At 40.3% G+C, this 22431-nt stretch overlaps 1 protein-coding gene across 1 annotated transcript in view; it reads left to right on the top strand.

Annotated features, from left to right (window-relative positions):
• Positions 1–22431, top strand: part of LOC100607540 (S-adenosyl-L-methionine-dependent tRNA 4-demethylwyosine synthase TYW1) — a 275604-nt gene that overhangs the window by 85481 nt on the left and 167692 nt on the right. The window contains exons 10-11 of the mRNA XM_030795676.1: positions 5462–5580; positions 21862–21971. Of these exons, the coding sequence (XP_030651536.1) occupies positions 5462–5580; positions 21862–21971 (229 nt within the window). The remainder of the gene's footprint in view (positions 1–5461; positions 5581–21861; positions 21972–22431) is intronic.

Below are 22431 nucleotides of genomic sequence, written 5' to 3'. Positions count from 1 at the left end.
CTTGTAGTCCCAGCTACTTGGGAGGCTGAGGTGGGAGGATCGTTTGAGTCCAGGAGTTTGAGGCTACAGTGAGCTATGATGGGTGACAAAGTGAGACCTTGTCTCAAAAACAAAAACAAAAAAAACCAACATAAATTAATGAAAATGACAATTAAACATCTGTAGGATGCAGCTCAAGCAGTTCTCAGAAGAAAATGTACAACATTAAATTCTTACATTAGAAATGAGGAAAGGTCTCAAATCAGCAATCTAAGTTCCTACCTCAAGAAACAGAAAAGAGCCAAGTTAAAAAAAAAAAGAAAATGGAAGGAAGTAAGAATAGAAATCAATGAAACTGAAAATAGCGTAATAAAAAATCACTATAAAACAAAAAGCTAGTTCTTTGAAAATATCAATAAAATTGATAAATCTTTAGTTAAGACTTAAAAAAGAGGCCGGGTGAAGTGGCTCACGCCTGTAATCCCAGCACTTTGGGAGGCCAGGTGGGCAGATCATGATGTCAGGAGATTAAGACCATCCTGGCTAACAGTGAAACCCCATCTCTACTAAAAATACAAAAAATTAGCTGGGCTTGGTGGTGGGTGCCTGTAGTCCCAGCTACTCAGGAGGCTGAGGCAGGAGAATGGCGTGAACCCAAGAGGCGGAGCTTGCAGTGAGCCAAGATCGTGCCACTGCACTCCAGCCTGGGTGACAGAGTGAGACTCCATCTCAAAAAAAAAAAAAAAAAAAAAAAAAAAAAAAAAAAAAAAAGAAAACACAAGTCATCAATATCAGGAATGAAACAATATTATTACAGGTCCTGCAGCCATTGAAAGGATGATAAGGGAGTGCTGCAAACAATTTTATGTTGATAAATTTGGCAACTTAGGTGAAATACATCTATTCCTCAAAAACTGTAACTTATCAAAACTCAACCAAAATATATAATTGGAATAATCCTGTAATCATTGAAGAAACGGATTTTGTAATTAAAAGCCTCCCCAAAGTGAAATCTTAGTTTTCAGTGGTTTTCCTGAAGAATTCTACCAAATATTTAATGAAGAATTAATGCCAGTTTTACTTAATATCTTCCCCAAAATACAAGAGGTGGGGAACATTTCTGAACTCATTTTATGAGGCCAATATTAACCCGATAAAACCTGGCAAAGACAATGCACTAAAAGAGAACTAAAGACTAATCTCTCAGGAATTTAGGTGTAGAAATCCTCAACAAGATATGAGCAAATAGAATTCAGCCAAGTATAGAAAGAATTATATGCCATAACCAAGTGGAATTTTTCTCAGGTATGCAAGGCAGGTTCAACATTTAAAAACCAAAGCAATCCACCGTATCAAACATGTTAAGAAGAAAAAAATCAGTCATATCAATTGATTCTGAAAAAGCATTTGGCAGAGTCTAACCCTTCATCATTAAAAACTCTTAGCAAGTTAGAAATAGAGGAATATTAACTTAATAAAGAGTATCTACAAAATTCCTACAGCTAACATCATACTTAATATGAGAGAGTAAATGCTTTTCCCATTAGATTGGGAACAAGACAAGTGTGTCTGTGTTCACCACTCCTGTTTTACATAGTATTGTAAATTCTAGCCACTGGAATTAGTAAAGAAAAAGAAAGTGCATACAGGTTGCAAAGGCAGAAATAAAGCTGTCTTGTTTTGCAGGTGAAATGATTGTTATGTAGAAAATCTCAAGGAAATGACAAAAAAAAAAATTTCCTAGAACTTGAGTTCAGCAAGGTCACAGGATACAATATCAAAGCACAAAAATCAATTGTATTCTGTGTTTTTTTTTTTTTTTTGAGGCAAGGTCTCGCTCTGTCACCCAGGCTGGAGTGCAGTGGCGTGATCTTGGCTCTCTGCAAGTTCTGCCTTCCAGGTTCCCGCCATTCTCCTGCGTCTGCCTCTTGAGTAGCTGGGACTACAGGCACCTGCCACCAAGCCCGGCTAATTTTTGTATTTTTAGTAGAGACAGGGTTTCACCATGTTAGCCAGGATCGTCTTGATCTCCTGACCTTGTGATCTGCCCGCCTTGGCCTCTCAAAGTGCTGGGATTACAGGCATGAGCCACTGCGCCCGGCTGTATTCTGTATATTAACAATGAACATATGAAAACCAAAACTAAAAAGTTCATTTGCAGTCACTCCAACGAAAGTAGTATGCTTCGATTTACATTTAACAAAACATACACAGGACTGGATGCTGAAAATTTTAAAAATGCTGATAAAAAAATAAAATCTAAACAAATAGACATACCATGTTCATGGATTAGAAAACTCAGTATAATAAACTGTCAATTCTCCCCAAATTGATTCTGTAGGTTGAATGCAGTTCTTACAAAAATACCAATAAGATTTTTGTAGAAATAGGCAAACTTATTCAAGACTTGAAAGACACAGGCCCTAGAATAGCTTAAACAATGTTGACAAAGAAGAAAGAACTGGGAGGAATAGTTCACTCTGATCTTGTAGCTTACTATATTGTCACAGTTATCAAGACAGTGTGGTACTACTGGTAGAGGGATAGGCATATAAATCAAGGGAAAGACTAGAGATCCCAGAAATAGACTCACAAAATATGTTTAACTGGGTTTTTACAAAAATGCAAAAGCAGTTCTGTATTAGTCCGTTTTCATGCTGCTGATAAAGACATACCCAAGACTGGGAAGAAAAAGAGGTTCAATTGGACTTACAGTTTCACATGGCTGAGGAGGCCTCAGAATCATGGCAGGAAGCAAAAGGCACTTTTTACATGGTGGTGGCAAGAGAAAATGAAGACGCAAAAGTGGAAACCCCTGAGAAACCCATCGGATCTTATGAGATTTATTCACTATCACAAGAATAGTACAGCAAAGACTGGCCCCTGTGATTCAGTTCCTCCCCAGGTCTCTCCCACAATACGTGGGAATTCTGGGAGATACAATTCAAGCTGAGATTTGAGTGGGGACACAGCCAAACCATATCAAGTTCCATGGTGAAATTTTCAACAAATGCTGCTGGAGCAATTAGATATCCATAGGCCAAAACCAACAGAAAAAAATGAAAGACCCAAATACCGCTCCCCCCAACAAATTCCAAAAAAGAGTGTCTTAAACCTCACACCTTATATGAAAATTAATTCAGAATGGATCACAGACTTAAACATTTGGAGAAATCATTTTTTAAAACGAAAAACATTCTGTCCTCGTCTCACATGCTTCTATGCCTGTGTCTGAGTCCTTTTGAAAAATCCTTTTAGTCCATCAGTGTTGGATTTGGACCGCACACCTCTGGGAAGCTCTCACTGGTCCTTTGGCGAAGCTACCTTGGTTGCTTTTCCATCTTATGGGCTCTAGTCCTTACATGATCTGTCCTCTGTGCACGTGCAGAGAGATCTGTGGTCTCTCTTCCTGTTCTTATAAGGACAGTAGTTCTGTCAGATTCCGGTCCCACTCACGTGACCTCACTTAACCTTAAATACCTCATTAAGGAGCCTATATCCACGTGCCTTTGCATTGCATTGAGGTTTAGGACTTCAACCTGAATGGGACAGGGGAGCACAGGGCAGTTCAGAACAGAGTGTATTAACTTCTTAATCAATAGTGATTGAAGTGTACAGTTCTTCAGCTTTGTTTCTCTAGTGGCATGAGATTTTGTGGAAATTACTCTGTGACTCTGGCGTATGTTGGACATTTTGGTTTTCAGTGCTATTTACAAGATTTGAATGTTTTGTTTGCTGCCTTGTACATTTTATTAGGAACTTGGAAGAGGTTTGTAGGCACAGGATTTCCCTTCACGCCTTTTTTTCAAATGCAGTACTAAGATGGACAGGGAAACTTTTTTTTTTTTTTTAATTAGAACAAAAAATAGTTAAAAGGCTTCATGGTCAACTGACGATAAATAAGCTAGTAGACATTTATGTAATGTTCTTTCATTGTGGACAGGCTTATATTAATAACAGTACTTTGGGAGGTTGAGGTGGGCGGATCACTTGAGGTCAGGAATTCAAGACCAGCCTGACCAATATGGTAAAACCCTGTATCTACAAAAAATACAAATACTAGCCAGGCGTGGTGCCGTATGCTTATAATCCCAGCTACTTGGGAGGCTGAGGCAGGAGAACCGCTTGAACTGGGAGGCGGAGGGTGCAGTGAGTCGAGATCACACTACTGCACTCCAGCCTAGGTGACAGAGTGAGACTATACACACACACACACACACACACACACACACACACACACACCCCTATACATGTGTAAAGGCTACTCATTCGTGTCTCTGCTTTCCTTCTCCTTGCTCGTTGTTGGTATTGTTAATTCCATATTATTTCAGTCACTTGGCCTCAAAATCAGTTATTTTGGATGAGTTCCTCTGTTTTGCTCCTCAGTGGGGAATGACATTGACTTCACTTCTTTAGTACCCTACCCGTTCCACTGATCTTAGGAGAAAGTCATCATTACCTGTCTCACATAACCTCCTCCCAGGCTTCACTGCTTTCACTTGTACTGAAATCAAGCTCGTCTTACCCAGAGCTCTGGACAGATCTGATTTTACCTTTTAAAGCTTGATATTGATTCCAACCCTGGTTGATCTAGATATTTTTTTAGATTACCTTCTTACTCCATGTACCAACTTATATGACTCATGTGATATGTTTCTGTCCCTTGCATCAGATAGTGATCTTTTTGGAAATGGGAATAATCTATTTCTTATATACCTGCTGCTTGCCCCCACAATGTCTCAAATATGTATACTCCAGGGCTGGGCACACTGGCTTGCTCACAACTGTAATCTTAGCATTTGGAGAGGCTAAGGTGGGAGGATCGCTTGAGGCCAAGAGTTCAAGACCAGCCTGGGCAACATAGTGAGACCTCATCTCTACAAAAAATTAAAAAATAACCAGGCATGGTGGCTCACACCCATAGTCCCAGCTACTTGAGGGTCTGAGGTGGGAGGATTGCTTGAACCCAGGAGTTGGAGGTTGCAGTGAGCTATGATTGCACCACTGCACTCTAGCCTGAGGAACAGAGCAAGACCCTGTCTCAAAACAAAACAAACAAAAGAACAACACTCCAGGATGCATTCCCTTACCCATCCTTCTTTATTCAGAGCAGGGATATGCTTGCATAGGCAGACAGCCCCCATTTTTTAGGAGTCTGTTTTATCTGTTTCCTAGCATTATATATTATTGTACTAATATTATTTGGAGGAGTCTGATGGATTTGAAAATGAAAACATTAGTGGTTCTCCCTATAGAGTTTTCAGAGTTAATGAATCAGGTTTATTTCATTGGGCTTTAGTAAAAACCCAAAACACTGCCAAAACACTAAAATGCTCTAATGCTAATTTCCTGCGTCATGCAGATACCAGTAGGAGTATTCATGGTTACGAAACACATGGTTTCTCTTAAAAATGATGCCTTGGTGGTTTGTTTCTGTGCTTTGACGATTTTATTCAAATTGTGATTTGTTTACTTGTCATAGTCGATGCTCCGAGGGAGAGGAGGTTGTTACAAACACACATTCTATGGAATTGAGAGCCATCGCTGCATGGAAACCACCCCGAGCTTGGCGTGTGCTAATAAATGTGTCTTCTGTTGGCGGTAAGTAAAAATGAATGGTCATGGTGATCGAATATGTAATGAGCTGTGGTAATCAATCTGCCCAGCTCACACTCAGACTTACCTAAGAGCTCTGCTGTCTTGGTGATTAATCTTCTTTTTAAGTGTGAATGTTAGTGTATAAAAATTTTATAGACAAATATTTTTATTTCTCTTTGACAAACACTGTGAGGAATTGCTGGATTTGTAAACATCCATTCGGACAATTTGTCTTTTTTAACTGGTGAGTTTAGTTTGCCTTATTTATAGTGATTATTGATAAATAGTGATACATTAGTAATAAAAATTTATTTTTATTCTATCCTTTTGTGCTTTCTGTTTATCTTGCTCTCCTACATTATTTTCTTTTTTTTCTATCTACGACTAGTTTTATGCTAAGGTATCAGCTTGGGTGTCTTGTTATTGGAGGCTTTTCAGTTTATCTTGCTGGAAATACAAACAGTGAATGTTGTGTTTCAGCCCATTGTATGCAGAATTGACTCTTTTACAATTGGGAATACTTTAAGTGAAAGAAAATGGCTAAATTGCACAATTCTGTCTCTCTTTTTGGGGGCGGTGGTGCTTGCTACTAACCCATTTCTTTCTCTTTTCTTTTTTTTTTTTTTTTTGAGATGGAGTTTTGCTCTTGTTGCCCAGGGTGGAGGGCAATGGCATCATCTCGGCTCACTGCAACCTCTGCCTCCCAGGTTCAAGTGATTCTCCTGCCTCAGCCTCCCAAGTAGCTGGGACTACAGGTGCACACCACCATGCCCAGCTAATTTTTGTCTTTTTGGTAGAGATGGGGTTTCACCATGTTGGCCAGGCTGGTTTTGAACTCCTGACCTCAGGTGATCTGCCTGCCTCGGCCTCCCAAAATGCTGGGATTACAGGTGTGAGCCACCGCACCCAGCCTACTAACCCATTTCTTTCCTTCACTTACAACTGCTTACTCTTCAACTCCTAGTTCTCTATGCCAACTGATGTCTCCATAGCAGCTCATTTTGTTGTGGTCACTAATGACTTCCTTACTATCAGATCTAATAGAAGCTACTTAATTCTTATCTTAGTTGAACTCCAGTGAAGCATGCTAGGAAAGAAGGGGAAGGGCCACTCCTTCTGTTGGATTCAGAGATACCAGTCTCTTTTAGTACTCCACCCATCCTTGTTGGTTTCTTTTCAGTTCCCCCTGTTAGCTCTTCTTTCTGCTTCTGTCCTTCAGCCATCTTTTATGAGTCTGTGTTATGATGGTAGGAGAAGTAAACCATTTCCATGGCTTCATTTACCTGTAGTTTGACACGTTTAAATACCTCAGTCTCTTTTCTGAGTTTTCATTCTCCATTTCCAATTTCCTGTTGCATATCTTCTCTTGGATCATCCGCAGTCATTTCAAGCTTAATGTATTTATCATGGAATTTATTAGGCTTGTGTTAACTTGTTCTGTTTTGGGTAATGGCACTATTAGCCATCTAATGGCCCAGACTGGACATTTCTTCTCTTTTTCTCAAACCCACTATATCCATTTGCTTATCTAATTCTATTGATTATGTTTCAGATTCTCATTATTTCTCCCTTTAGCAACCAAAATGATTTAATACTTTCTAGTCAATGTCATCTCTTAATTTATCTCCTCCATATTGGCACAAGAATTGTAATTCTTTTTTTTTCCAGTTATTCTTAAAAATATTATTTTGATTATTATAAATGCTTATAATAACTTGATTTGGGGGTTATTTCGTTATGATTATTTGGGGGTTACAAATAAATTTTAGCAAGTAGACAATGTTACAAATATGAAATCAGTGATTAATGGGATTGACTATTTTGAATTGGTAACACTATTTTGAATTGATATTATTTGACTCAATAGTAGTCAAAAACTTTGCTCATAAACAGCTCTGTCCCACCTCCTTTATGTCATTGTCACAAATTACCACTTTATATACTGTATGCCCATTAACATAGATTTATAATTGCTGTTTTATACATTTGTCTTTTACATCATCAAGAGAAAAAGTAGAGGAGTTACAATCCAAAAATACTGGCCGGGTGCAGTGGCTTATGCCTGTAATACTAGCACCTTGGGACGCCAAGTTGGGTGGAGCACTTGAGGCCAGGGGTTCAAGACCTGTCTGGGTAATGTGACGAAACCTTGTCTCTACAAAACATGCAAAAATTAGCCGGGCATGGTGGTGCATGTCCGAGGTCCCAGCTACTCCAGAAGGCTAAGGTGGGGGTGATCATAAGCCTGGGAGGTGGCGGTAGCAATGAGCCTTGATTGTGCCACTGCACTCCAGCCTGGGTGGCAGAGCAAGACCCTGTCTCAAAACAAACAAATGAAAAACAAACACAAACAAATAAAAATCCAAAAATACACAGTGGTGACTTTTGTATTTACCTATGTATTTTACCTTTATGTTGTTCTTTGTATATTTGTATGATATGGGTCTGTTTAGTGTCCTTTCATTTTTGTCAGAAGGACTCCCTTTAGCATTTATCGTAGGGCAGGTCTGTTAGCAGTGAACTCCCTCAGCCTTTATTTGTCAGTGTCTTAATGTCTCCTTCAGTTTTGAAGAACTGTTTTGCTAGATATAGAAATCTAGACTGACAGTTTTTTTCTTGTAACATTTTAAATACGCTCTCCCACTGCCTTCTGGCCTCCATGGTTTCTGCTGAGAAATTGGCTGTTAATTTTACTAAGGATCCCTTATATGTGATGAGTGCCTTCTCTCTCGCTTCTTTCAAGTTTCTTTCTTTGTCTTACTCTTCCAACAGTTTGATTATAACATATCTTGGTATGGATCTCTTTGTGTTTGTACTACTTAGAGTTTTTTGAGCTTCTTAATTCTGTGAATTCAAGTCTTCTACCGAATTTGGGAATTTTTCAATAATTATTTCTTCACATGTTCTTTCTGTTCCTTTTTCTCTACTTCTGGAACTTTTATTATGCATATGTTGGTATGCTTGATGGTGTCCCCCAGCTTTTTTCAATTTGATGGTGTCCTAAGGCTCTGTTCAGTTTTCTTCACACTTTTTTTTTTCTACTTAGACAAGATAATTCCAAATTGATTTGTCTTCCACTTCACTGAGGTTTTTCTTTTGCCTGTTCAAATCTTCTGTTGAAACCCTCTAGTGAAGTCTTCATTTCAGTTATTATTCTTTCACATCTTCTGTTTGGTTCCTTCTTATCATTTGTATCTCTTCATTGATATTCTGGATTTGTTTAGACACTGTTTTCTTGGTTTCCTTCATCTCTTTGTCCATGGTTTCCATTAGCTCTTTGAGCATGTTTAAGATAGTTGGCTTAAAGTATTTTTTTAGTTGGTCTAATGTCTATGCTTTCTCAGGGAGAGTTTTTGCTAATACATGCTGGGAATGGGCCACACTTGTTTCTTTGCATGGTTTGTATGCAAAGAAATGTTTTGTTGAAAACTGCATATTTTGGCCTGGCTCACGCCTGTAATTCCAGCACTTTGGGAAGCCGAGGCGGGCAGGTCACGAGATCAGGAGATTGAGACCATCCTGGATAACACAGTGAAACCCTGTCTCTACTAAAAATACAAAAAATTAGCCGGGCGTAGTGGTGGGTGCCTGTAGTCCCAGCTACTCAGGAGGCTGAGGCAGCAGAATGGTGTGAACCCGCGAGGTGGAGCTTGCAGTGAGCCGAGATCATGCCACTGCACTGCAGCCTGGGCGACAGAGCAAGACTCTGTCTCAAAAAAAAAAAAAAAAGAAAACTGCATATTTTGATTATTAGAATGTGTTAACTCTGGAAGTCAGATTTTTCTTACTCTTCAGGGTTTGTTTTTTATTGCTTGTTCTGGGTTTTGTTTGTTTAGTGAGTTTTCTCAACTATATTTGTAAATATTTTATTCTTTGTTTTATATTATCTCCGAAGTCTGTGTCTTAAGCTCAGGGGTCAGCTAATGATTTGACAGAGATTTCCTTGAGCTCATGGAGCCAAAGAAAAAAATTGGAAAAAAAAAAAAGCTTCTCCCAGTCTTTGCAGATTGACTCTTGTCTTGGAACGTTCTTTCTCTTTTTTTTTTTTTTCCTTTTGAGACAGGGTCTTGCTCTGTCACCCAGGCTGTAGTACAGTGGTGGAATCTCGGCCCACTGCAACCTCCACCTCCCGGGTTCAAGCAATTCTCATGCCTCAGCCTCCTGAGTAGCTAGGATTACAGGTGTGTGCCACCACACTGGCTAATTTTTTTTTTCTTTTTTTTGAGACGGAGTCTCGCTCTGTCGCCCAGGCTGGAGTGCAGTGGCGCAATCTCGGCTCACTGCAAGCTCCACCTCCCAGGTTTATGCCATTCTCCTGCCTCAGCCTCCTGAGTAGCTGGGACTACAAGGCGTCCGCCACCACACCTGGCTAATTTTTTGTATTTTTAGTAGAGACAGGGTTTCGCTGTGTTAGCCAGACTGGTCTTGAACTCCTGGCCTCAAGTGATCCACCCGCCTTGGTCTCCCAAAGTGCTGGGATTACAGACTTGAGCCACCATACCCAGACTGGAACACTCTTTTAATGTTTAGCCAGGCCATTTACAACTCTGCCTTAGCCTTTGCTTCCTGCTTGTGCTGAGCCTAAAGATCGGGCAGAGGTGAAAGTTTAGACTCTTCCTAGGCCGCTTCTTAGCATGTCTCCTGTCCAGTGTGCCTTTCTAAATCCCAGGAGCATGCAGGTGCTTTTCAGTGCTCCAGTTCACCACATTAGCTTTGGTGCCTAGCTCTTCTTCCCAGGCATTCAGCTGTGTATTGTTTACCTCAACTATAATTTTTTTCTTAACAGCAAGTTGTTCATGAGACCTTTGTTAACCCCTCTACCCACTTTTTTTTTTTTTTTTTGAGATGGAGTCTCACTCTGTCACCCAGCCTGGAGTGCAATGGCACGATCTTGGCTCACTGCAACCTCCGCCTCCCAGGTTCCCGCCATTCTCCTGCCTCAGCCACCTGTGTAGCTGGGATTACAGGTGTGCGCCACCATGCCTTGCTAATTTTTTGTATCTTTTACCAGAGACAGTTTCACCATGCTGGCTAGGCTGGTCTTGAACTCCTCACCTCGTGATCTGCCCTCCTTGGCCTCCCAAAGGGCTGAGATTACAGGAGTGAGCCACCACGCCTGACCCCTCTCTACCCACTTTCAAAAAATTCTTATTATAGAGTTTTTTTTAACTTAAGCAGAGAGAGAACACTATATTAAACCTCTGTGAACATTTATTGTCATATGGATAATCATATTCCATTTACCTATTTTGATACAAATCCTAGCCATCATATTGTTATATCTGTACACACTTCAATTGACAGATCATGTAAAATGTAAATAATAAGGTCTGTTAAAAAATAATTTAGCCACAATACTATCATCCCATATTAAGCCCTGTCCCCTGGGCTGAAGTACAGTGGTGCAATCACAGCTCACTGGTACCTTGAACCCGTGGGCTTACGTGATCCTCCTGCCTCAGCCACTTGAGTAACTCCAACTACAGGCTTGTGCCACAATGCCTATCCAATTTATTATTATTATTATTTTTTTGATAGAGACAGGGTCTTGCTATGTTTCTCAAACTGGTCTCGAACTCTTGGCCTCAAGCAATCCTCCCCTGTTAGCCTCCCAAAGTGCTGAGATTATAGGCATGGGCTAACATACCAGCCAATTCTTTTATATGTATTTCCTCTTTTAGTTATCTAGAGATGTGGTAAAAACAAACAAAAAAACAAAACACTAAAAGTATCTCTTAGGTCATCCTGTTAAATCGGTGGTTCTCAACTGGGGGCAAAATTGCTATTTCTTGCCCCATACGGAGATTTGGAACATTTGACAATTTCTCAAGATATTTTTTATTGTTAGAACCAAGGAGAGTGCTGCTGGTATCTGGTGGGTAGAGGCCAGGGATGTTGTTAAGCATTCCCTAATGCATAGGACAGCGCTCCACAACAAAGGATTATCTAGTCCAAAATGGCAGTTGTGCTGAGGTTGAAATAACCTGTGTGCCATGGTTTACAGTTACTATTTCAGTGAAGGGTATTGCTGGATCATGGCAGCACTGAAATAGAATGTGACCAGGCCGGGCGCAGTGGCTCATGCCTATAATCCCAGCACTTTGGGAGGCTGAGGCAGGCAGATCACGAGGTCAGGAGTTCAAGACCAGCCTGGCCAACAGAGGGAAACCCCATCTCTACTAAAAAAAAATATAAAAAATTAGCTGGACATGGTGGCAGGCGCCTGTAATCCCAGCTACTTGGGAGGCTGAGGCAGGAGAATTGCTTGAACCCAGGAGGCGGAGGTTGCAGTGAGCTAAGATTGCGCCACTGCACTCTAGCCTGGGTGACAGTGCGAGACTCCTCAAAAAAAAAAAAAAAAAAGTAATATGGCCAGGTGCAGTTGCTCATGCCTGTAATCCCAGCACTTTGGGAGGCTGAAGCAGGCAGATCACAAGGTCAGGAGATCGAGACCATCCTGGCTAACACGGTGAAACTCCATCTCCACTAAAAATAGAAAAAATTAGCCCGGCGTTGTGGTGGGCGCCGGTAGTCCCAGCTAGTCGGGAGGCTGAGGCAGGAGAATGGTGTGAACCCAGGAGGTGGAGCTTGCAGTGAGCCAAGATCACGCCACTGCACTCCAACCTGGGCTACTCCGTCTCAAAAAAAAAAAAAAAAAAAAAAAGAAATAAGATGTGCCCAAAAACCACTTTTTAGGAATAGAGTATGTGCTTACAGAGTTTGAAATATTATAGGGTGAGCGCTTGCGAGACAAAAGTATGTTAGCCATATGATTATGTAGACTGAAGTACTGGGATCACATCATACTTAGGTTGTAAGACAAATAATCAAGTATTTTGTGTCCTAGTTTTTCTTGTTTCACAGTTTACAGTAAGTATAAATCCTAATCTCTTCTTAAGATTGTTGGCATAAGTAGTTGGTTTTTTTACAGGTCAAAATTCAAAAGAAATAACAGGATCTAATGGGTAGTGCTCCTCAATCTTAATTTCCTGTTCATAGCCAACAATGCAGTCTTTCAGTTTCTTGAGCAGTACATTTATCCAGAGTTTTGGAAAGCAAACAGTATGATTAACACATTCCTTAATGAGATTTTTAGAAAGATCTAAGTAAATAGAGATATTTCATTTACCATGGCTTCTGGTAAAGAAGGACTAATATATGAGCTTTTAAAATTAGAATTTGCCATCTGTTTCAATGAAATATGTAACAAGAATGTCAGAAAAGTTTCATTAAAAATTGATTTAAATGTTACATAAATGCTTTTATTATTGTCCTTTTCTTGTAGTGGATTCTTAAAATAGCCTCTGAGCCTCAGTTTTTCAACTGTAAAATGAAACAACATACCTTCTTTACAGGGTTGCTGTAAGGCTTAATTGCTTGAGTGAGATTCTGTATATGACAGTGGGTTTTTTTTTATTCTTTTGAGATGGAGTCTCGCTCTGTCACCCAGGCTGGAGCGCAGTGGCGTGATCTTGACTCACTGCAACCTCTGTCTCCTGGGTTCAAGCGATTCTCTTGCCTCAGCCTTCCTGGGACTAAAGACATGTGCCACCATGCCGGCTGATTTTTGTATTTTTAATAACTGGGATTACAGGCGTGAGCCACCGGGCCTAGCCAATGACTGTGTTTTTAAACTACAACATGATGTACGTAGATGTGATTTTTTCAAAGTGAAATTTTTACTTCATTTTGATTATATGTGAAGTAGACTGTTATGGATAGATAAAATGCTGTTCCACCAATTTTCAGAAGGATATATTGGGTATTTTTATGTGTGTATAGATATCACATATTTATCATTGTGTGTCTCTTATTCCTGTTTTTAAAATTTTATTTGAAAGTTTTATTCTTTGAAATTTTGAATTGAGGGTTTTGTCTGTTTTCCTTGCTCATGGGTTAGCCTGTGCAGTGGGGGCAGGGTGGAGGAAAGAGTTATATCTGTCTTGAAGAAATAACCCAAAAAATCTTGATAGTTCTCCAAAGAAGATATACAAATGACCAGTAAGCACGTGAAAAGATATTCATAATATCCAAAAAGTAGAAATACTCCAGATGTCCATTAACTGATGAACAGAGAAACAACGTATGGTGTATCCATTCCAAGGAATGTCATCTGTCAATAAAAAGAAATTCAATACTGATACATGCTACAGCATGGATTAATGTGGAAAATATTATACTAAGTGAAAGAAGCCGATCACAACAGGCTGCATCTATAGTAAGATTGCATTTCTGTGCATTGCCTAGAATAGACAAATCTGTAGAGACAGAAGGTAGATAAGTGGTTGCCTAGGGCCAGAGGGAATATGGGGGTTGAGAAGCAATACCCGAGGGGATAGGGTTTCTTTTTGGGAATGACAAAACGTTTAAAATGGATTTTGGTGATGGATGCATGTAAAAAGTGAAGTAGAGGCTCCTCTTCAAAGAGACTTTCCTCCCCATCTAATTAAGAATAAATAGTAACTTCTCTTAGAAGCAAAATTTATTCAAAGACCTGTGCTAACATTCTTAGATATCTGCTGGCCGTAATAAAGAAATCAATGTACTTTGTGTTCTTAGCCTCCACAATTTAGCCTAAATATTTGCCCTGGCATGCTTATACTGGTCCAAGCAAGCATTAGGTCGTAGCCTATTCCTCTTCCTTATTTGGAGGTGTTTTTACCTTTCTGAGCATTGGACAAGTTACTTCCTCCTTCCTTTGTTCTCCTCTGCCTTTGCCTCTTTTGAAAAGTTCTAAGTTGCTAGCCAATTGGGACAAATACAGAATGTGAGGTCCCGTTCCAGCCAATGGAAACTGGTAACAGCAGTAGGGTGAATGTGTCACGTTATAAATGTCCCTGTCTCCTTTGTTCAGTGTACTCTCGTGGCAGAAGTGCTGGCGAGTGTACCCTTTCTGCAGAAAGTAAAAAAATGGCCTTGCGGAGAAAATTAAATTTATGTTCAGTTGCTATTTCTTTGTGGCACTGGGGTACAAGCATTTCTAACAATGCACAACTCTGTGAGTATAGCAAAAGCCAATGATTTATAAACCTTAAATAGGAGAATTTTATGGTATGTGAATTTTTTTTTTTTTTTAGACAGAGTCTTGCTCTTTTGCCCAGGCTGGAGTGCAGTGGCCTGATCTCAGCTCACTGCAATCTCTGCCTCCCAGGTTCAAGCGATTCTTGTCCCTCAGCCTCCCAAGTAGCTGGGATTACAGGCGCACGCCACCAAGCCCAGATAATTTTTGTTTTTTTTAGTAGAGGTGGAGTTTTGCCATGTTGACCAGACTGATCGTGAACTCCTGACCTCAGGTGATCCTCCTCGGCCTTCCAAAGTGCTGGGATTACAGGCTTGAGCCACTGCACTTGGCCTTTTTTTTTTTTTAAGGCAGAGTCTTGCTGTTGCCCAGGCTGGAGTGCAGTGACACAATCTTGGCCCACTGCAACCTCCACCTCCCAGGTTCAAGTGATTCTCTTGCCTCAGCCTCCTGAATAATTGGGATTACAGGCTCATGCCACCACACCTGGCTGATTTTTTATATTTTTAGTAGAGACGGGGTTTCACCAAGTTGGCCAGGCTGGCTTCAAATTCCTGACCTCAAGTGATCGACTGGCCTCAGCCTCCCAAAGTGCTGGGATTACAGGCGTGAGCCACTATGCCCAGCCTCATTCTTTTTTATAGGGCTAAATAATATTCCATTGTGAATATATATCACATTTCCTTTATCCATTTATCTGCTGATGGACACCTAGGTTGGTTCCATATCTTGGCGATTGTGAATAGTGCTGCAATAAGCATGAGAATGCAGCTATCTCTTCAACATACTGATTTCCTTTCCTTCGGATATATATTCAGTAGTGAGGTTGCTGGATCATATGGTAGTTCTAGTTTTAGTTTTTTGAGGAATCTCCATATTGTTTTCCATAATGACTGTGGTAGTTTACATTGCCAACAATAGTGTATAAGAGTTCCCTTTCTCCACATCCTTGTCAGCATTTGTTATTATTTGATAATAGTCATTTTAACTTGAGTGAGATGGAATCTCATTGTGGTTTTGATTTGCATTTCTCTGATGATTAGTGATGTTGAGCATTTAAAAATGTATCTGTTGGCTACTTGTATATGTTCTTTTGAGAAATGTCTATTTACATCATTCGACCTTCTAAAAATCAGATTATTTGTGGGTTTTTTTGCTGTTGGGTTGTTTGAATTTTTTGTATATTCTGGATATTAATCCCTTGTTTGATGAATGGTTTGGAAATATTTTCTGTCATTCTGCAGGTTGTCTCTTCACCCTGTTGATTGTTTCCTTTGCAATGCAGCAGCTTTTTAGTTTGATATCATCCTATTTGTCTATTTGTTTTTACTTTTGTTACCTGTAATTTTGAAGTTTTATTCATAAAATCATTGCCCAGACCAATGTTCTAAAGTGTTTCCTCTGTGTTTTCACAGTATGTAATTTCACAGTTTCAGGTCTTAGGTTTATGTCGTTAATCTGTTTTGAGTTGATTTTTGTATATTGTCTTTCCCCACTGCATGACCTTTGTCGAAAATTGGTTTCCTGTAAATATTTGGATTTATTTCTGGGTTCTCTATTTTGTTCTGTGAGTCTATGTGTCTGTTCTTATATCAATACCATGCTGCTTTGGTTACAATAGGTTTATAGTTCTTTTTTTTTTTTTTTGAGATGGAGTCTCACACTGTTGCCTGGGCTGGAGTGCAATGGTGTGATCTCAGCTCACTGCAACCTCCACCTGCCCAGTTTGAGTGATTCTCCTGCCTCAGCCTCCCGAGTAGCAGGGATTACAGGTGCCTACCACCACTCCTGGCCAATTTTTTGTATTTTTAGTAGGATGGGGTTTCACTATGTTGGTCAGTTGAACTCCTGACTTTGTGATCCGCCTGCCTCGGCCTCCCAAAGTGCTGGGATTACAGGCATGAGCCACTGCACCTGGCTATAGTATATTTTGAAGTCATGTACTGTGATGCCTTGAGTTGTGTTCATTCTGCATAGGATTTCTTTGGCTATTTGGGGATTTTAGTGGTTCCATGTGATTTTTAGAATTGTTTTCTATTTCTGTGAAAAATGTCTTTGGTGGTTTGATAGGGATTGCATCAAATCTGTAAATTGCTTTGGGTGGTATGATAACTTTAAGTGTATTTATTCTTCTAACTCATGGACATGGGATGTCTTTCCATTTTTTTGTGTGTGCTCTCTTCAATTTCTTTCCTCAGTGATATGCAATTTTCTTTTTTTTCTTTCTTTTTTTTTTTTGAGACGGAGTCTCTCTCTGTCACCCAGGCTGGAGTGCAATGGCACAATCTCGGTTCACTGCAACCTCCACCTCCTGGGTTCAAGCGATTCCCCTGCCTAAGCCTCCTGAGTAGCTGGGATTACAGGTGCCTGCCACCACGCCTGGCTAATTTTTGGTATTTTTTTAGTAGAGATAGGGTTTCACCGTATTAGCCAGGATGGTCTTGATCTCCTGAATTCATGATCCGCCAGCCTCAGCCTCCCAAAGTGCTGGGATTACAGCCATGAGCCACTGCGCCCGGCCGAGGATTTTTATACCTTTGTTTATCAGGGATATTGGCATTCTATTTTCCTTTTCTTTTTTGTTGTGTTTTTGTCTTGTTTTGATTTTGGGGTAATACTGGCCTCGTATAATACTGAGTTTCTAAGAATTTCTTCCCCCTTAATTTTTTGAAATAGTTTGAAAAGTATTAGTGTGAGGGGTGTGTGTGTGTGTGTGTGTGTGTGTGTGTGTGTGTGTGTGTGTGTGTGTGTTTAGGTTTGGTGGAATTTACCAGGGAAGCCATCTGGCCATGTACTTTTCTTTGTTGGAAGACTTTTTATTATTGATTTAATCTTGTTAATGATCTGTTCAGGTTTTCTCTTTCTTCCTGGTTTGTTCTTGGTAGGTTGTGTGTGTACAGGAATTTCTACGTTTCCTCTAGGTTTTCCAATTTGTTGGTGTACAGTTGGTTATAACAGTCTTTAATGATTCTTTGTATTTCTGTGGTATCAGTAGTAATGTCTCTTTTTTTGTTTCTGATTATATTTATTTGGATCTTCTCTTTTTTTTCTCGGTTAGTCTAATGGTTTGTCGATGTTCATCTTTTTAACAAACGAACTTTCTGTTTTGTTGATTTTTGTGTTTTTTTAGTCTCAACTTCATTTATTTTTGCTCTGATTATTATTTTTTTCTGTTCTAGTAATTTTGGGTTTGGTTTGTTTTTGCTTTTCTAGTTCCCTGAAGTGCATTGTTAGATTGATATTTGAAACCATTCTACATTTTTGATATGGTTGTTTATTATTATAAACTTCCCTCTTAGTACTGCTTTTGCTCTGTCCCTTAAGTTTTGACATTTGCTTCTACTTTCATTTGTTTCAGTACATATTTAATTTTTCTTCTTGCTTTCTTCATTGACTCATTGGCTGTTCAAGAGTGTGCTATTTGGTTTCCATTACTTTGTATAGGTTCCAAAGTTCTTTTATGACTGATTTCTTGTTTTATTCCATTGTCCAAAAACATACTTGATAGGATTTTGATTTTTTAACATTTTTTGAGACTAAAATATGGTCTGCCCTGGAGAATATTTTATGTATGAATGAGAAGATTGTGTATTCTGCAGGTGTAGTATGAAATATTTTGTCAGTGTCTGTTAGGTCAGTTTGGCCTATGGTTTAAATCTGGTGTTTCTTTACTGATTTTCTGTCTAGGTGATCTGTCCAATTCTGAGAGAGTGTGATGTTGATGCCCCCGACTATTGTTAGAGTCTGTCTTTCCCATTAGATCTCATAATGTTTGCTTTATATCTCAGTGCTCCAGTGTTAGGTACATAAATATTTACAGTTGTTAGATCCTCTTGCTGCAGTGATTCCTTTATCGTTATACAATGACTTTTTCCTTGGTCTTATTTTACAGTTTCTGACTTAAAGTCTATTTTATCTTATATAAGGATAGCTACTCTTGCTTGCTTTTTTTTTTTTTTTATTTGAGATGGAGTCCCGCTCTGTTGCCCAGGCTGGAGTGCAGTGGGGTGATCCTGGCTCACTGCAACTTCCGCCTCTCAGGTTCAAGCAATTCTCCTGCCTCAGCCTTCTGAGTAGCTGGGATTACAGGTGCCCACCACCATGCCTGGCTAATTTTTGTATTTTTGGTAGAGACAGGGTTTCACCATGTTGGCCAGGCTGGTCTCGAACTCCTGACCTCCCTGCCTCAGCCTCCCAAAGTGTGGGGATTACAGGCGTGAACCTCCACACTCAGCTGCTTTTGGTTTTGGTTTGTGTGGTATGTATTTTTCCATCCCATTCACTTTCAGTCTGTGTATATCTTTACAGGTGAAGTGAGTTTCTTGTAGGCAACAAATAGTTGGGTGTTTTTTTTTTTTTTCATTCAGCCAGTTTATATCTTTTAACAAGGGACTTTAATTCATTTACATTCAAGGTTATTCATGGTAGATGATGACTTACTCGTGTTGTTTTGTATATTGTTTTTGCTTTCTTACTGTCTTATTGTTTATTTTTGCAGTTTGGTGGTCTTCCACAGTGGTAACATTTGAATCCTTTTTTTTTTCTCATTTGTATATCGGCCCTACCAGTGAGTTTATACTTTTGCGTATTTTCATGATGGTAATTATCATTCTTTCATTTCCTGATGTAGGATTCCCTAAGCTTTTCTTGTAAGGCCAGTCTAGTGGTGATGAATTCCCTCAATTTTTACTTGTCTGGGGCAGGCTTTATTTCTCCTTCATTTCCAGAGGATAGTTTTGCTTGGTGGTCTTTTTTTTTTTTTTTTTTTTTTAAGCCCTTAGAATATATCATCCCATTGTCTCCTGGCCTGTGAGGTTTCTGCTGAGAAATCTGCTGTTATTTTTATGGAGATTTCCTTACATGTGACATGATGCTTTTCAATTGCTGTTTTTAGAATTCTCTTTGTCATTGTCTTTTGACAGTTTGACTATAATGTGTCTCAAGGAGGCTTTTTTTTTTTTTTTGGCATTTAATCCATTTGAGGAATTTTTAGCTTGCTTGATCTGAATGTCCGTATCTCTCCCCAAATGTGGGAAGTTTTCAGCTGTTATTTCATTAAAACCTATTTACTTTTCCATGTCTTTTCCCACCTGTTCTCCTTCTGGAATTCCTAAATGCAAACATTTGTTCATGTAATGGTGTCCCATCATTTCTGTAGGCTTTTATTCCTACGCCTCCTGCTGCTCCTCCTCCTCCTGCTCTTACTCCTCCTCTCTCCTCTATCCTTTCTTCCTTCTCCCTTCTCCCTTCTTTTCTTCTTTCTTTTTCTCCTTCTCTTCTTCTCCTCTTCCTCCTCCTTCTTTCTTTTCTTTTCCTTTTCTTTTTCTTTTCTCCTTTTCTTCTTTCTTCTTCTTCCTTTTTTTTTTTTGTTTTTTGGTCTGACTGGATCATTTCAAAAGTCCTGTCTTCAAGTTCAGACATTGTTTGTTCTCCTTGATCTAGTATGTTGTTGAAACTCTCAGTTGTATTTATTTCATTCATCGAATTCTTCACCTTCAAGTTTTCTCTTTGGCTCTTTTTTTGTGATATCTATCTCTGTTGAATTTCTCATTTAGATCATGAATTCTTTTCCTGATTTCATTGAATTGTCTGTGTGTATTCTCTTGTATCTCTCTGAGTTTCCTTAAGATCATTATTTTAAATTCCATTACAGGCCTAGATTTTCCTTTCTTTCAGGTCTGTTACTGGAGAATTATCGTGTTTCTTTGGGAGTGTCATGTTTTCTTGCTATTTCATGTTTTTGTTTTTTCCTACATTGATATCTGCACATCTGGTATAACAGTCACCTCTTCCTTTTTTTTTTTTTTTTTTTTTTTGAGACGGAGTCTCGCTCTGTCGCCCAGGCTGGAGTGCAGTGGCGCAATCTCGGCTCACTGCAAGCTCCGCCTCCCGGGTTCACGCCATTCTCCTGCCTCAGCCTCTCCGAGTAGCTGGGACTACAGACGCCCGCCACCGCGCCCGGCTAATTTTTTGTATTTTTAATAGAGACGGGGTTTCACCGTGGTCTCGATTTCTTGACCTCGTGATCCGCCCGTCTCGGCCTCCCAAAGTGCTGGGATTACAAGCATGAGCCACCGCGCCCGGCCACCTCTTCCATTTTTATGGAGTAGTTTTCATAGGGAAAGACTTTCCTGGAGAAGTATTTTATAGTGTTGGTTGAGTGGGGTGCTTTGACTTGTCCTCTAGACGGGTACAGTAGTGTAGTCTCCATGTGATTTCTTTGGCCATAATCGGTGCCTGTGGTTCCTGTGGGTGCCTCACTGGCCTGGACTGTGGGTGTTTGTGGAGGCAGTGGCATGGCTTTGCTAGGGGCAGTATTGCTGGGCTTGCTGGTCCTTAGACCCTAGGGGAGCTTGTGCTATTTCTGGCAGCTCTGCTGCTTATGGGGGTAGTGTCTTCAGTGGTGCTGGTTTCTGGGCAGAATGGTCCTTGGGCCTTGAGGGGCCTGTAGGGCACACGGTGGTTCTGCCTGTCGTGAGGGTGAGAGGGTTGGCAGTGGTGGACACTGGGGAGCTGGTCCTTGGGCTCTGGCATTGTGTTTTGTCTTGGGGGTAGTCTCCTTGCTGTACTGCACTGCCCTGTTTTTTTGGATTACAAGGTTCTGAATGGGCTCAGGTGCTTGGATATGGTCGTACTGCTAGGTATAGCTTGGGTTATGGCATCGTAATCTTTTGTATGGCCATGGAGTGATGGTGGTGGGACCTCAGGAATATGGCGATACAGGGGCTTTGGCTCCCAGGGCAGGATACACTCTAGCAGTGGTTTTGGTCTCAAAATGACATTGTTTTGTAGCTGCTTGGGTCCCAGGTGGAGGTTCTTGTCCTTTCCCCAGGCCTGCATCAAGAGAAACTCATTCTCAGGCCCTGTCAGTGTGATTTCCAAGCAAGTGTTCCAGCTGTCCTCACTCACTTTATGAAGTGTCGACGTAGATGACAGTAACATGGTGGTGACAGTTTGCCTTGTTTGTGTACATTCATAGTTAACATGGTTAAAGCAGCAGAGAGTGTTCTGTCAACCTGTAACTGGAATTGAGTGAATTAGATGCCCAACATCTCTGGGAAGAGTTGAATGATTTCTCTATTCATCCCTCTCTGTTGGGTGTCATGATTTAAAATAAGTTGGAAAATACCACTATACATGGTTGAACTCTTAGGAGGAAACCAGTCCTGATTTTGTGATTTTTAAAAATGGATGACTTCATCATAAATGACTAGCCCAGATCTTATTACAGAAGGGTCTTTTAGAACTTTGCGTCTTGTTCCTAGGCACCACACCAACCCTGTGGGCACTGAATGGCGGTGGAAGATGGACCAGCCTGAAATGATCTTGAAGGAAGCCATCGAAAACCATCAGAACATGATTAAGCAGTTTAAAGGTATTTATCTTCCCTCTACAGAGGAATGCTAATGCCTGTTAATAGTCTGAATCAGATTGGCAGAAGAATTGACTCTTTGGTAGGATTTCGTCCCCACTGGCAAATTTTCCTCTAAGGAAGTGAAAACTTTGTAGGAATTTTATATATATTTTGCCTTTTTAGCTTTTACATCCCATATGATGGAAGAACTAAAAATTTAAAATGTAGCAACTTGGCCAGGTGTGATGGCTCACACCTGTAATCCCAGCACTTTGGGAGGCCGAGGCGGGCGGATCACCTGAGGTCAGGAGTTCGAGATGAGCCTGGCTAACATGGTGAAACCCCGTCTCTACTAAAAATGCAAAAATTAACTGGGCATGATGGTGGTTGCCTGTAATCCCAGCTACTTGGGAGGCTGAGGCAGGAGAATTGCTTGAACCTGGGAGGCAGAGGTTGCAGTGAGCCGAGATCTCTCCACTCC

The sequence above is a fragment of the Nomascus leucogenys genome, chromosome 17 (assembly GCF_006542625.1).
Source record: "Nomascus leucogenys isolate Asia chromosome 17, Asia_NLE_v1, whole genome shotgun sequence".
Lineage (NCBI taxonomy): Eukaryota > Metazoa > Chordata > Mammalia > Primates > Hylobatidae > Nomascus > Nomascus leucogenys.
The sequence above is the reverse complement of the archived record's forward strand: the minus strand, read 5'-3'. Positions and strand labels throughout refer to the sequence as shown.